The sequence below is a fragment of the Portunus trituberculatus genome, chromosome 2 (assembly GCF_017591435.1).
Source record: "Portunus trituberculatus isolate SZX2019 chromosome 2, ASM1759143v1, whole genome shotgun sequence".
NCBI classification, from domain to species: Eukaryota; Metazoa; Arthropoda; class Malacostraca; order Decapoda; family Portunidae; genus Portunus; species Portunus trituberculatus.
Window position 1 is genome coordinate 2,737,518 of NC_059256.1, and position 15,701 is coordinate 2,753,218.

Consider the following 15,701-nt stretch of genomic DNA (forward strand, 5'->3'; position numbering starts at 1 on the left):
ATTGTTTCCGATCTTGGGATAGGCCTGAGACCAGGCACACACCACACACCGGGACAAGAAGGTCACAACTCCTCGATTTACATCCCGTACCTACTCACTGCTAGGTGAACAGTGAACAGTGAACAGGGGCTACACGTGAAAGGAGAGACACCCAAATATCTCCACCCGGCTGGGGAATCGAACCCCGGTTATCTGGTTTGTGAAGCCAGCGCTCTAACCACTGAGCTACCGGACCGTGTGTGTGTGTGTTTTGGGGTGAGGGAGGAATGGAGAGAGCTGTAAGTGAATCAGAAGGGTCAGTCAGGTCATACAACTAGCCAAACAAATTCTGGATGAAAGGTGTCAGCGCTGGACGGCCTCTAACTCCCTCAGAAGCTCTACAAAAAAAAAAAAAAAAAAAACTGACCAAAAAAGGTGACGGTAGTTAAGTAAACAATTTGTCCTGACCTCAATTACCAAGGCAGGTCACGGCCGGGCACAACAGTTCTTACCGGACCTTCACACAAGACAAGTCGAGACTGAGTTTATAGTCTTCCGTTTATAAGGTAAGATGCAATATACATTATTTTTTTGTTTCCATGCTTAGGTTATGCTATGGGCGTGATGGTGGACGTAGGGACTGGTGTGGTGTGGGCGTGGTGGTGGACGTAAATTAAGGAATGATACCTCAGCTCAGGTCAAAGCAGCCACTAACATGCATGAAGGTTCTCAAGTTGTTGAGGGCTTGGATAACACTCCACCGGTGAGCAAAAGTGAAAATATTTCTCTGTGGGGGAGAGAGCAGGTGAGGTCACAAACCAATCGGGGCTCGCTTTACGGGAGAGGTTGGCAGAAACGTGCTAACTGTGTAGTGTGTACTGGGAAACCAAAACATAAAAATAAATAAAACCATTAGTTATTTTTTTGTCAATTCTTAACTTTTTTGCGATGACTGTATTATATAGAAATGCTGCAAGACTAATTACACACACACTACATAATACCCGAGCGTGAATGACCATAGGAACAAACATTTACTTTAGACCACCTTAAAATTTATTCATTTTCTATGACTACTTTTAAAAAATAATACTTAATTTCCTTCATACACTCAATATTCCTACTCTTTCACCCCTTTAAAACATTTCCCTTTAATTTTCCGTTCATATTTCATTATCTGTATCATCTATAGAGTAACACGAAAAAAACCACGAAATCTACTACGCATGCGCTTTCAACTTCCCTCGACCAATCACCAACCAGCATTTCATTATTTACTTGTGTTTAAATGTCCCAAAACTTCGAAACTTACTGAATCACAACAGTAGACCTACCCATCCTCCTGTAGGCCTATGGTGTCCACTCCTCACGGCAACCTGGTGATCTGAGTGTCCTCCGCCTTGTGCCCTGAGGAAGGCTTAGTGCGCCACAGGACAGGGCCGCCACAGGGACACCACAGGACCACCACAGAGTCACCACAGGACCACTATAGGACTCGTAAGGTTATATACACCACAGTCCTAACAGCATTTCATATTTCTAGTTATTTCCAGCCTAATTGGAGTGATTGTATGGGTATTTTTGGTGATGTATGGGTGGTGGTGGTGGTGGTGAGGGAGAGGCTGAGAGTGTGTGTGTGTGTGTGGTTATTTTTAGCCTTGAGTGATTGTATGGGTATTTTTGGTGATGTATGGGTGGTGGTGGTGAGGAATGTGTGTGGTGGTGATTGTGGGTATTTTGGTGATGTATGGGTGGTGGTGGTGGTGGGAGAGTGTGTGTGTGTGTGTATAGCTATTTTTTTTTTTTTTATTTTAGCGTAGTTGGAGTGAGTGTATGGGTGGTTGTGGTGGTGAGAGTGTGTGTAGTGGTGTCCCCTGCCAATCTACCACACCCAATATTCCCCTACCATACCCTGTCAGCCTACACCAGCCCCTGTCTAACCTTACCTAGCATCCACACCCCCTGCCAATCTATACTATCCCCTGTATCACCCTACCAACCACTTCCAGCCTCTTTACACCATGACTACCAACCCCTGCCAACCATTACCATCTCCCCTGCTAATCCCTCTACCACACACAATGCCCCTGCCAGCCTATACCATCCCCTGTCTAACTTTCTACCACCCCACAGCCCCTGCTAACACCCTGTCAACCACTACCAGCCCCTGTCAACCAATACCAGCCCCAGTTAATCTCTCTACCACACACAATTCCCCTGCCAGCCTATACCATCCCCTGTCTAACTTTCTACCACCCCACAGCCCCTGCTAACACCCTGTCAACCACTACCATCTCCCCTGCTAATCTCTCTACACACACAAGCCCCCTGCCAGCCTATACCATCCCCTGTCTAACTTTCTACCACCCCATAGCCCCTGCCAACACCCTGTCAACCAATACCAGCCCCAGTTAATTCCTCTACCACACAAGCCCCCTGCCACTGTATACGAGCCCCTGTCTGACTCTTTCTACCACCCTACAGCCCCTGCCAACCCCCTGCCAGTCCCCTGCCAGAGAGAGGCCATGGAGGAGGAGGAGAGCACCCAGGATATGCTGGACGATGCATTCCAAGCTGTCCTTAATAACAAAAATATTGGGTAAGTTACTACTACTACTACTACTGCTACTACTACTACTACTACTACTACTACTACTACTATAATTTTTGATATTGTTATTTATTTATTTATTTTTATTTATTTATTTATTTATTTTTATTTATTTATTTTTTTTTTCAGTCGATTTGCAAGACATTCAAGATTGCATAAAAGAGCTAACAGATGTCCACCTCTCTCCCAGGTAAGCCTCCTCCTCCTCCTCCTCCTCCTCCTCCTCCTCCTCCTCCTCCTCTTCCTCCTCCTCCTCCTCCTCCTCCTCCTCCTCCTCCTCCTTAAAATGTTGCAAATATTTTGTTGTGTCATGAAGTATATTACACAGTTTTTTTATTTTATTTTGAAACCCTCATCACTTCAACTAGAGGCCTTTTAAAGAGTGTTTCTCCTGTTAGTAATGCAGAAATGATGTTGATTTGTCACTAGAACCTAAAAATACTCTTGAAAACCCTAATAACTTCAACTAGAGGCTTTTAAAAGAGTGTTTCTCCTGTTCATAGTGTAGAAATGGTGCTAATCTGTCACTAGAACCTTAAAACCTTAAAAATACATACACACTTCAACCAGTGGCTTTTAAAAGAGTGTTTCTGCTCTTAATAATATAGAAATGGTGTTAATCTGTCACTAGAACCTTAAAAACCCTTATAACTTCAACTAAAGGCTTTTAAAAGAGTGTTTATCCTGTTAGTAATGTAGAAATAGTGTTAATCTGCCACTAGAACCTTAAAAACCCTTATAACTTCAACTAAAGGCTTTTAAAGGAGTGTTTCTGCTGTTAGTAATGTAGAAATGGTGTTAATCTGCCACTAGAACCTTAAAAACACATACACACTTCAACCAGTGGCTTTTAAAAGAGTGTTTCTCCTGTTAGTAATGTAGAAATGGTGTTAATCTGCCACTAGAACCTTAAAAACACATACACACTTCAACTAAAGGCTTTTAAAGGAGTGTTTCTCCTGTTAGTAATGTAGAAATGGTGTTAATCTGCCACTAGAACCTTAAAAACACAAACATGCCAGACACTGAACAGATGAACGGTAAAAATAAGAGTAATATTTTGAAACGTATAGGAAATAAGCAATAGATCTTGACATAGGTAAATAATGATAATAATGATGATGATGATGATGATAGTAATAATAATGAAAAAAACTAAAGGAGAAATGATAATTGTAAATAATCATAACAAATCTTTCTTTTATTTCAGGCAAAAGAAAAAATTGAATCCAGAACAAACAAACCCACACACACCACCACCACCACCACCACATCCACCACCCCTCCTCTTAACCTCTCCCCACCCCCCTCCCCAGTCCTCCACTACCACCACCACCCAGCTATGACCTCCAGAAAGCTCAAACAACATTCAGTCTCCACACCTGACCTCCATAGCAAGGTCGCGCCAGGTCGAGGTCACGTCAACTCAAAGGTCGCGAGGGCAGTTGATTTTCTGGCGAATTTAGAGAAGGAGAATGTTAGTGGCAGGTTCCTCTCTTCCTCCTCTTCCTCTTGTGGTTTGTCTTCTTCTTCTTCCATGTCTCATCTTCCTTCCTCCTCCTCTTCCTCTTCCTCTTCCTCTTCTGTTAGTCTGTCTTCTTCTTATCCATTCTCTCATGCTACTACTACTACTACTACTACTACTTCTGCTTCTTCCTCTTCCTCTTCCTCTCGGCCTCCACTAAGGGAACTCCTCCCCCCCACCCCCCATGAACCCACAACCACCACCACTACCTTCCAGTCGAGGTTTTCAAGATGGAAGTTTAGAAATACGACTACTACTACTACTACTGCTACTACTACTGCTACTGCTACTGCTACTGCTACTGCTACTACTACTGCTACTACTACTCCATTTCCTCCTACTCCTACACCTTCTACTGTCTTATACCGTAGCACGCCACTGATTAAATCGCGACAGACGGACAGACACACAGACAGACTGACAGACAAACAGACGCACACACACACAGCCACACACACTGATAGGCACACACACACACAGGAGGGTAAGACGCACACACACACACACACACACAAACACAAACACAAACACAAACACACGCACACACACAAACACAAACACAAACACACGCACACACACACAAACACAGCCCAGAAAGGAGACAGCCCATCTTATGGACACCCCAAGGCCCCTTCCAGCTCCCTCTCACCAGCCCCAGCCCCACCCACACCCCCAGCCCCCTCCCACCCCACTTCCTCCCCCTGCATCTAACAGTTTGGTGGTTAACGGCAAAATTTATCAAAAATTAAGACTTCTCGGCCGCGGTGGATCCTGTAAAGTACATGCGGTGAGTGTGTGTGTGTGTGTGCGTGTGTGTGTGTGTGTGTTACCCTCCTGTGTGTGTGTTTGTGTGTCAGTCTGTCTGTGTGTCTGTCCGTCTGTCGCGATTTAATGTGAAAATTCTTACTCGGAAATAAACTGACAAAATTCTCTCTCTCCCTCTCTCTCTCTCTCTCTCTCTCTCTCTCTCTCTCTCTCTCTCTCTCTCTCTCTCTCTCTCTCTCTCTCTCTCTCTCTCTCTCTCTCCCTCTCTCTCTCTCTCTGTGTGTAGGTATTTGATGAAGAGAGCGGTGAGATGCGAGCAGTGAAGGTGGTGAATCTGGAGGGAGTGGACCAAGAGACTATTAACTCCTACAGGAATGAGGTGGCCATCCTCAAGAAGCTCCAAGGCTGCTCCAGGGTCATCCAGCTCTTTGACTTGTGAGTGACTGGGAGAGGGAGGGAGAGGGAGAGGGTGGGGTTGTGTATGTGTGTGTGTGTGTGTGAGAGAGAGAGACCTGGAAAAACTGAAATATAGAACTATGAAATTAACACAGAGAGAGAGAGAGTGAGAAAACTGTGTGTGTGTGTGTGTGTGTGTATTAATATTCTTTTTCTTCTCTTCCTCCTTTCATTCTTTCAATTATCTCTTCAATTTTTCCTCCTCTTTCCTCCCTCATACACTAACCTTCCCTCCTCCTCCTCCTCCTCCTCTTCCTCTTCCTCCTCCTCTTCCTCTTCATCTTCCTCCTTCTCCTTTCTTCATCTTCCTCCTCCTCATCCTCATCCTCTCCTCTCTCTCTCTCTCTCTCTCCTTCTCTCCTCTCCTCTCCTCCTCCTCCCTCCCCTCCCCTGCAGTGAAGACAGCCCCACCCACCTCTCGCTAGTGATGGAGAAAGGAAGTAAAGATTTTGCCTCCATCTTGAGTGAGTGTCGAAGTGGAGGAGGCGCACCCATTCCATACTTCACCATCCAATATTACTGGCAGGGGATGTTGAGGGCCGTCCACCAGATACATGGGCATGGTGAGTGGGAATGGTGACTTGGAATGTGAGCTGGGAGCAGGACGGCTTGAAATGGGATTGGGGTGACTTGAAATAGGAGTTGGTGATTTGATTTAGGGGTTTGGTGGTTTGAAATAGGATTGGGGGAGTTTGAATATAGTATAGCAAATTTTTAAGGTGATTTTGGTGTTTTAAGGTAATTTTCGTGATTTTAAGGTGATTTGGTGTTTTTAAGGTAATTTTGGTGTTTTTAAGGTAATTTTGGTGTTTTTTGGGTAATTTTGATGTATATTAAGGTAATTTTGATGTATTTTAAGGTAATTTTGGTGTTTTTAAGGTAATTTTGGTGTTTTTAAGGTAATTTTGGTTTTAAAGGTAATTTTGGTGTTTTAAGGTAATTTTGGTGTTTTTTAGGTAATTTTGGAGTATTTTAAGATAATTTGGCATTTTTAAGGTCATTTTGGTGTTTTTAGGTAATTTTGGTGTTTTTTAGGTAATTCTTGGTGTTTTTAGGTAATTTTGGTGTTTTTAAGGTAATTTTGGTGTTTTTAAGGTAATTTGGGTGTTTTAAAGTCATTTTGGTGGTTTTAAGATAATTTTGGTGTTTTTAAGGTAATTTTGGTGTTTTTAAGGTAATTTTGGTGTTTTTTAAGGTAATTTGGGTGTTTTTAAGGTCATTTGGGTGTTTTTAAGGTCATTTGGTGTGTTTTAAGGTCATTTCTCTCTCTCTCTCTCTCTCTCTCTCTCTCTCTCTCTCTCTCTCTCTCTCTCTCTCTCTCTCTCTCTCTCTCTCTCTCTCTCTCTGTGCAGGCATCATCCACTGTGACCTGAAGCCGGCCAACTTCCTGATAGTGGACAACACAGTGAAGCTCATCGACTTCGGCATCGCTTCCTCCGTCCCCAAAGACATGACCAGCGTGGTGAAGGACAGCCAGGTCACTCATGGGGACTGACACACACTTCTCACTCATGTTTTACTCATTCTGACTTTGTGACTCATTTTTTACTCATTCTGACTGTTTGTGACTCATTTTTCACTCATTCTGACTGTTTGTGACTCATTCTGACTGTTTGTGACTCATTTTTCACTCATTCTGACTTTTTTACTCATTTTGACTGTTTTGAGTAATTTTTCACTCGTTCTGACTGTTTGACTCATTTTTTACTCATTCCGACTGTTTGTGACTTTTTTACTCATTCTGACTGTTTTTGACTCGTTTTTTACTCAATCTGACTTTTTTTGACTCATTTTTTGCTCATTCTGACTGTTTTTTACTCATTTTTCACGCATCATGCCTGTTTTTTACTCATTCTGACTGTTTTTGACTCATTTTTTACTCATTCTGACTGTTTGTGACTCATTTTTACTCATTCTGACTGTTTTGACTCATTTTTACTCATTCTGACTGTTTTTGACTCATTTTTACTCATTCTGACTGTTTGTGACTCATTTTTACTCATTCTGACTGTTTGTGACTCATTTTTTACTCATTCTGACTGTTTGTGACTCATTTTTTACTCATTCTGACTGTTTTTGACTAATTTTTTACTCATTCTGACTGTTTGTGACTCATTTTTTACTCATTCTGACTGTTTTTGACTCATTTTTTACTCATTCTGACTGTTTTTGACTCATTCTGACTTGACTCATTTTTTACTCATTCTGACTATTTTTGACTCATTTTTCACTCATTCTGACTGTTTGTGACTCATTTTTCACTTATTCTGACTGTTTGTGACTCATTTTTTACTCATGTTTTACTCATTCTGACTCATGTTTTACTCATTCTGACTGTTTGTGACCCATGTTTTACTCATTCTGACTTTTTTACTCATTCTGACTGTTTGTGACTCATTTTTTACTCATTCTGACTGTTTTTGACTCATTTTTTACTCATTCTGACTGTTTGTGACTCATTTTTTACTCATTCTGACTGTTTTGACTCATTTTTACTCATTCTGACTGTTTGTGACTCATTTTTACTCATTCTGACTGTTTATGACTCATTTTTACTCATTCTGACTGTTTTTGACTCATTTTTACTCATTCTGACTGTTTTGACTCATTTTTACTCATTCTGACTGTTTTTGACTCATTTTTACTCATTCTGACTGTTTGTGACTCATTTTTACTCATTCTGACTGTTTGTGACTCATTTTTACTCATTCTGACTGTTTGTGACTCATTTTTACTCATTCTGACTGTTTGTGACTCATTTTTACTCATTCTGACTGTTTGTGACTCATTTTACTCATTCTGACTGTTTGTGACTCATGTTTTACTCATTCTGACTGTTTGTGACTCATTTTTTACTCATTCTGACTGTTTGTGACTCATTTTTTACTCATTCTGACTGTTTTTGACTCATTTTTTACTCATTCTGACTGTTTGTGACTCATTTTTTACTCATTCTGACTGTTTTTGACTCATTTTTTACTCATTCTGACTGTTTTTGACTCATTATGACTTTTTGACTCATTTTTCACTCATTCTGACTGTTTGTGACTCATTTTTTACTCATTCTGACTGTTTTTGACTCATTTTTTACTCATTCTGACTGTTTTTGACTCATTTTTTACTCATTCTGACTGTTTTTGACTCATTATGACTTTTTGACTCATTTTTCACTCATTCTGACTGTTTGTGACTCATTTTTTACTCATTCTGACTTTATTTGACTCATTTTTTACTCAATCTGACTTTTTTTGACTCATTTTTTGCTCATTCTGACTGTTTTTGACTCATTTTTCACGCATCATGCCTGTTTTTACTCATTCTGACTGTTTTTGACTCATTTTTACTCATTCTGACTGTTTGTGACTCATTTTTACTCATTCTGACTGTTTGTGACTCATTTTTTACTCATTCTGACTGTTTTTGACTCATTTTTTACTCATTCTGACTGTTTTTGACTCATTTTTACTCATTCTGACTGTTTGTGACTCATTCTGACTGTTTTTACTCATTTTTACTCATTCTGACTGTTTGTGACTCATTTTTACTCATTCTGACTGTTTTTGACTCATTTTTACTCATTCTGACTGTTTATGACTCATTTTTACTTATTCTGACTGTTTGTGACTCATTTTTACTCATTCTGACTGTTTGACTCATTTTTACCCATTCTGACTGTTTTTTACTCATTCTGACTGTTTTTGACTCATTTTTTACTCATTCTGACTGTTTTTGACTCATTTTTACTCATTCTGACTGTTTTTGACTCATTTTTTACTCATTCTGACTGTTTGTGACTCATTTTTACTCATTCTGACTGTTTTGACTCATTTTTACTAATTCTGACTGTTTGTGACTCATTTTTACTCATTCTGACTGTTTGTGACTCATTCTGACTGTTTTTACTCATTTTTTACTCATTCTGACTGTTTTTTACTCATTCTGACTGTTTTTGACTCATTTTTTACTCATTCTGACTGTTTGTGACTCATTTCTTACTCATTCTGACTGTTTGTGACTCATTTTTTACTCATTCTGACTGTTTGTGACTCATTTTTTACTCATTCTGGCTGTTTGTAACTCATTTTTCACTCATTCTGACTGTTTTACTCATTTTGACTGTTATTGACTCATTTTTTGCTCATTCTGACTTTTTGACTCATTTTTTACTCATTCTGCCTGTTTTTTACTCATTCTGACTGTTTTTGAATCATTCTGACTGATTTTGACTCATTCTGACTGTTTTTGACTAATTTTTCCTCATTCTGACTTTTTGGCTCATTTACTAATTTTGACTGTTTTTTACTCTTTTTTACTCATTCTGACTGTTTTTGACTCATTTTTTACTCATTCTGACTCATTTTTTACTCATTCTGACTTTTTGACTCATTTTTTACTCATTCTGACTGTTTTGACTCATTTTTTACTCATTCTGACTGTTTTGACTCATTTTTTACTTCCCACTCATTTATTTAGCATATATGAGTATAAGTGATATCATATTTACTCACATTTTACTCATCTTTACTCATACATATAATTTTACTCATATTTTCTATTATTTTATGCATTTTGACTCATTTTTTCTCTTATTCTCATTTTGACTCATTTTTACAATTTTGACTCATTATTTATCATTTTGACTCATTTTTCTAATTTTGACTCATTTTTTCTCATTTTTATTAATTTTACTCATTTTTATTCATTTTTTCTCATATTTTATTCATTTTTACTCATTTTTTTATTTTTACTCAATTTTTTTCCTTTCATCCTCATTTTATTCATTTTCTTCTCATTTATTCTCATTTTTATTCATTTTGACTCATTTTTGTTTTTATTACTCATTTTTATTCATTTTGTCTCATTTTTTTTCTTATTCTCATTTTGACTCATTTTTTCTTTTTATTCTCATTTTTATTAATTTCTACTCATTTTCTCATTTATTCTCATTTTTATTCATTTTTACTCATTTTTATTCATTTCATCCTCATTATTCATTATTTTTACTCAATTTTCATTTTTATTCTCAAATTTTTCCTCATGTTTGTCTCCAGGCCGGGACATTTAACTACATGAGTCCCGAGTCACTGCAGGACATAGAGAGAGGCTCCATTGTGTGTAATCCAGTCAAGGGCAAGCCAGCCATCAAGGTACTCTCTCTCTCTCTCTCTCTCTTTTTTTTTTTTTTTTTTTTTTTTTTTTTTAGTTTTCAATTTTTTTTCCTCGTTTTTATTTTTCTCTCTAGTTTTTATTTTTCTCTAGTTTTTTTTTTTTTTCTCTAGTTTTTATTTATTTCTCTCTCTCTCTCTCTCTCTCTCTCTCTCTCTCTCTCTCTCTCTCTCTCTCTCTCTCTCTCTCTCAGTAAGAAAACTCACTTATATTTTCAGAGAAAGGAAAACGCACTTATTTTCTCTCTCTCTCTCTCTCTCTCTCTCTCTCTCTCTCTCTCTCTCTCTCTATCTCTATCTCTCAATAAAACACACACACACACAGTACTGGAGGGTCTGCATGCAAGGTCGGTCTTTGCCTCATGTCTTGTGTAAAGTCACAGCACACAAACGGAGAGTGGGAAGGACGAGACAAGGTTCACATTTTCCTGCCAATACCTCTCCACTGTTGTAATATTAATAAATAATAATAATAATATACGGTTTATTAATTTGGCAATGTAAAAAAAATATTACACTGACAATGTACAGGGGGGGGGACATTAAAACAGTGAAATGTTGTGTGTTATGTTGTGTGTCGTGTATCGCAGTCTGCTTCCTCTATTCTAAGTCATTATTTTTATGAGGTCTACAATTCAAGTGGGCCTTTTTTTATTATTATTATTTTTGTTTATTATCATTATTACTTTCTTTTTCATTTTTCATTCATTTTTTTGCCCGTGGTAGTCTTCCCTAGTACATGAAAAAAGAAAATAGGTTATAATATCATACCACATACATTTTAATACTGCTGGTGAAGCTTTGGTGCTTGTATCCCAGTGTGTTGTGTTGTCTGCTTGAGGCATCACAGACCGCCTCCTCTGTTCTATTCAGTTAATCATGAATTTATTGATTATGTATCTATTCCCATCTATTCCAGAAATTAAGTATCTTTGGTTTGGTTAAGTATATTCCCCATGTATCCCAGTAATTGTACATTTCCCTGGGTTGGTCCCTATCCCCCCTAATTCTTATGTATCTTATGGGAAAAATTGCTTCATGATTCAAATAAACGCTGATTTCGCCGATGAAAAACTGTCCTAATCGTGTTGAATTGCGAGCATCCCCTGTCATTATGTAGACAGGCAACCCCCGCTTAATGAAGGTTCACACAACGAATTTCGCTACAACGAAGGTTTTGCCTTTTCCTAGCATCTGCTCGTTTAACGAACACCAAGCTTGCTGTAACAAAATTTTATCCAGGTAATTCCTTCCAAGTTTGAAAGACCCGCCATATCATGCAAGCCAACAGACTTGTGAATACACCAGCACCTCTCGTGGGTGGACAACACACACTACTCACTACCCCTGTTCAAAACAATACCAGCGTCAGCAGCAGCTTGTCTTCCCTCGCTCTACATGCCACCAACACACCATGCAACCAGCCCTGCAGTGTGGCTCAGCGTGGCTAAGCAGACCAGGAAGTTTCTTACTCTGGAAGTGAAGCTGAATATTATTCACAGACACGAGAGAGGCAAGAAAACTAACAGCATTGCTTGCCACCATCTTGACTCCATCTACTGTCTCTACTATTTTCCAGTCACCACACTCTATTAAGAAGGCTGGTGAGACCGTGTCTTATTAAGAAGGCTGGTGAGACTGTGTCTTTATTAAGAAGGCTGGTGTGTGCTAAAATAACCACCTCAACTGGTGACTCTGCAATGGATAAAATGGAAAGGCTTAAGTGGAAATGTGGTCCACAAGTTTTGTATGCGGTACAATGATGCGCCATTTGTTTACATTCCACAGGTTGCCAGCTAGTGTCTTTTCCGCTCCACTCTCCCTCCCTTCATAAATTTAAGATCATCAACATTATAAAGTTACTTACATACATACATTAGTGTACATTAGAATGACTTAGTCTTAAATTAAACTGTCTAAATGTTTAACTTCATAATTTTTCCCTTTCTTGAACCTTTCAGTGTACTGTGAGGCAGAGCACTCTCCCTTGTTCACCCCATGACAGGTCAACTCAGGGGGAAAACTTCTTACAATTGATTCACTTCACAAAATTTCGCCTAATGAACAGTTTTTTAGGGACGTAATCCCTTCATTAAGCGGGGGCTGCCTGTATATTCTATGTATCCCAGTAATTGTGTATCTTTTCCATGTATCCCAGTAACTATGTATCATTCTCTGTATCCCAGTAACTATGTATCATTATGTGTATCCCAGTAACTATGTATCATTATGTGTATCCCAGTAACTATGTATCATTATGTGTATCCCAGTAACTATGTATCATTATGTGTATCCCAGTAACTATGTATCTTTTCCATGTGTCCCCTCCACAGATCAGAGTAAAGTCGGATGTATGGTCTCTGGGCTGCATACTCTACAACTTCGTGCACGGGAGGACACCATTCCAGCACATCACCAACGTCATCACCAAGCTGGCCACCATCTCCAACCCCAACACCGTCATCACCATCCCCCCCACCAAGCACCCCCACCTTGATGACGTTCTGAGGGCGTGTCTCCAGCATGACCCCCTCAAAAGACCATCCATTGAAGAACTGTTGGCTCACCCTATGCTTACTGAATGAATGGTGTTGAATGGTGTTGTAAGGTGTTGAGTGGTGTTAGGTGGTGTGTGGTTTTGTGGTGGTGAGTGGTGTTGAAGTGGTGTTGTGGTGGTGGTGGTTTTGTTACTACTGCTACTGCCACCGCCACCACCACCACCACTACTACTACTACTACTACTACCACCACCACCACCACCACCACCACCATGATAATAATAATAATATTCATTGCTATGTACATAATTATTACATATTTGCAATTGTATATAGTTCATACAGTGCTTTCAAGGATTATATTATCATTATTTGAGTTATATTTATACATTTTAGTATTAGAGAGAGAGAGTGTGTGTGTGTGTGTGTTCATTAAGACAATCAGCACATTTTTTATTATTATTATTATTATTATTTTTGCTATTATTAGTAGTAGCTAGCAAGAATAATGACTCTCTCTCTCTCTCTCTCTCTCTCTCAATTAAGCTTAGAGATGTAAATACTACTACTACTACCACTGCTGCTGCTACTACTACTACTACTACTACTACTACTACTACTACTACTACTACTACTACTACTACTACTACTACTACTTGTATATTTTAAATGCTAAATTTTTGCTTCTCTTTATGTAATCTTTTGTTAAGTGTAATAAAACAGTATTGGAATTATTATTATTATTGTTGTAATTAAGATAACTGCACATTTTATTTCTCTCTCTCTCATTTTTTTGTATTCTCTATTTACAATTTCTCTTTAGCATTTTTCATTATTTCTATTATTTCATTATTTATTTATTTTTATTTCATTTTATTCATTTTTTTTCATCTTTTTCACTTATTCTGCCTCCTCCTCCTCTTCTTCTTCTTCTTCTTCTTCTTCTTCTTCTTCTTCTTCTTCTTGCTCAGGCCAGCTCGAGGTCAGCCCATCTTGCATTGTTCCTCCCAACCTCTCTCCTAATTCTCTCCAGCTCCTGAGAGAGTGGAGAGAGAATTAGCACTCTCTCTCTCTCTCTCTCTCTCTCTCTCTCTCTCTCTCTCTCTCTCTCTCTCTCTCAATGTGAAAATTCTTACTTTTTCGGAAATAAACTGGCAAATATTTCCTGCTCTCTCTCTCTCTCTCTCTCTCTCATTATTTTTTTTATTTATTTCATTTTTGGTTGTGATAGATATGAGAGATAGAGAGAGAGAAATATCAACAAAAAACACTCAAACCTCAAACCATGACTCTCTCTCTCTCTCTCTCACCCCTAAAGTAGAAACAAACTTGATAAACTTATAGACTTGAAAGAAAAAAAAACTCTCTCTCTCTCTCTCTCTCTCTCTCACCTCATCTTTCTGTGCTCTTAGGTTATCCACGTCAGTCTCGGCATATGTTGGGTCACGGCCTGGATCTTCTGGCATGGCTGACCCCCCCTCCTCTCTTTCCTGTGGGAGAGAGAGAAGGAAGGGAGAGGAAGATAAAGAGAAGAGGAGGAGGAGGAGAAAATAGAGAAGTTAGAGAGAGAGATAGTTGAATAATAGAAATTTTTGGGTTTTTGAGGTTAAATTGAGAGAGAGAGAGAGCAGTAATGGATCTCTTTAAAGTTCTCCAGTCTCATACTTTCCTAGCCTCAATCTCTCTCTCTCTCTCTCTCTCTCTGTAAAATTCTTAACTTTCAGAAACAAGCTGGCAAATTCTCTCTCTCTCTCTCTCTCTCTCTCTCTCAAAAATGTAAAAATTCTTAACTTTCAGAAACAAGCTGGCAAATTCTCTCTCTCTCTCTCTCTCTCTCTCTCTCTCTCTCTCAAAATGTAAAAATTCTTAACTCTTTCAGAAACAAGCTGGCTAATATTCTCTCTCTCTCTCTCTCTCTCTCTCTCTCTCTCTCTCTCTCTCTCTCTCTCTCTCTCTCACCTGCGGGTACTTGGCGGTGAATTTGTGTCCCCAGCTGTCCAGGTTAAGAGGTTCGTTCAGGTTAATTGTGGCCAGCGAGTCACTTCCAGCTGGGATTATTAGTGGTTTGTTGTAGTCCTGAGCTAGACTCCGGCTGTGTGGGGAGGGAGGGAGAGAGAGAGAAAGAGAGATGAAACAAGATAGATAAATAAAATGGAAGTCTCTCTCTCTCTCTCTCTCTCTCTCTCTCAGGCACACAGGAGAGAGAGAGAGAGATTGGTAAATAAAACGAAAAAAAAACTCTCTCTCTCTCTCTCTCTCTCTCTCTCTCTCTCTCTCTCTCTCTCAGGCACACAGGAGAGAAAAAGAGAGATTGGTAAATAAAACGAGAAAAAACACTCTCTCTCTCTCTCTCTCTCTCTCTCTCTCTCTCTCTCTCAGGCCCACCCTTCCTCATGTCTTCATTTCTTATTCATATGAACTCAAATATACCATGTGTGTGTGTGTGTGTGAGGTACCAGGTGTCGCTACTGAGAGAAATCATATGGCCAGGATTGTCAAGGCGTGAAGTGGTGAGAAAAAAAAAAAATCTCTCTCTCTCTCTCTCTCTCTCTCTCTCAAGGTGTGGAGTGGTGGCGTTCGTACCTTTCTGCCGTCCCAAATGCTAGGTGACTCAGAACCTCCTTTGCTTTCTTCACCAGCCCAGGGTCACGTGCTGAGAAGAACTGCAGAGATGCCCCGTGTGTGTGTGCCACGAACCTGAA

At 39.3% G+C, this 15,701-nt stretch overlaps 1 protein-coding gene and 1 long non-coding RNA gene across 4 annotated transcripts in view; one reads left to right on the forward strand and one right to left on the reverse strand.

Moving 5' to 3' along the window:
- The first annotated feature begins 1,232 nt into the window (after positions 1-1,232).
- LOC123502435 (dual specificity protein kinase TTK-like) lies at positions 1,233-15,213 on the forward strand. Of its 2 annotated transcripts, XR_006674081.1 has the most exons (10): positions 1,233-1,476; positions 2,464-2,578; positions 2,720-2,780; positions 3,801-4,902; positions 5,167-5,315; positions 5,733-5,899; positions 6,689-6,813; positions 10,388-10,483; positions 12,835-13,410; positions 15,198-15,213. XR_006674081.1 is itself a non-coding variant. In XM_045251600.1 (9 exons), the coding sequence occupies exons 4-9, from the start codon at positions 4,729-4,731 to the stop codon at positions 13,084-13,086; spliced, it is 963 nt and encodes a 320-aa protein (XP_045107535.1). In that variant the 5' UTR covers positions 1,233-1,476; positions 2,464-2,578; positions 2,720-2,780; positions 3,801-4,728; the 3' UTR covers positions 13,087-13,442. The 2 variants fall into 2 exon arrangements, 1 of the variants encoding a protein (XP_045107535.1); XM_045251600.1 differs by lacking the exon at positions 15,198-15,213 and having other exon boundaries at positions 12,835-13,442.
- Positions 13,927-15,701, reverse strand: part of LOC123502480 — a 5,343-nt gene continuing 3,568 nt past the window's right edge. For both annotated transcript variants that reach the window (XR_006674142.1, XR_006674137.1), the window contains 4 exons: positions 15,583-15,696; positions 14,959-15,091; positions 14,391-14,489; positions 13,927-14,035 (listed from right to left, as the gene is read on the reverse strand). This is a non-coding gene — a long non-coding RNA (uncharacterized LOC123502480). The remainder of the gene's footprint in view (positions 14,036-14,390; positions 14,490-14,958; positions 15,092-15,582; positions 15,697-15,701) is intronic.

What these genes read in the sequence shown, in the direction of transcription:
- LOC123502435 (XM_045251600.1), top strand. Translation starts at nt 4,729, where the DNA reads ATGGACACCCCAAGGCCCCTTCCAGCTCCCTCTCACCAGCCCCAGCCC. An exon ending in GCGTGGTGAAGGACAGCCAG is followed by an intron (nt 6,814 to 10,387) that starts GTCACTCATGGG and finishes GTTTGTCTCCAG; the next exon opens with GCCGGGACATTTAACTACAT. An exon ending in AGGGCAAGCCAGCCATCAAG is followed by an intron (nt 10,484 to 12,834) that starts GTACTCTCTCTC and finishes TCCCCTCCACAG; the next exon opens with ATCAGAGTAAAGTCGGATGT.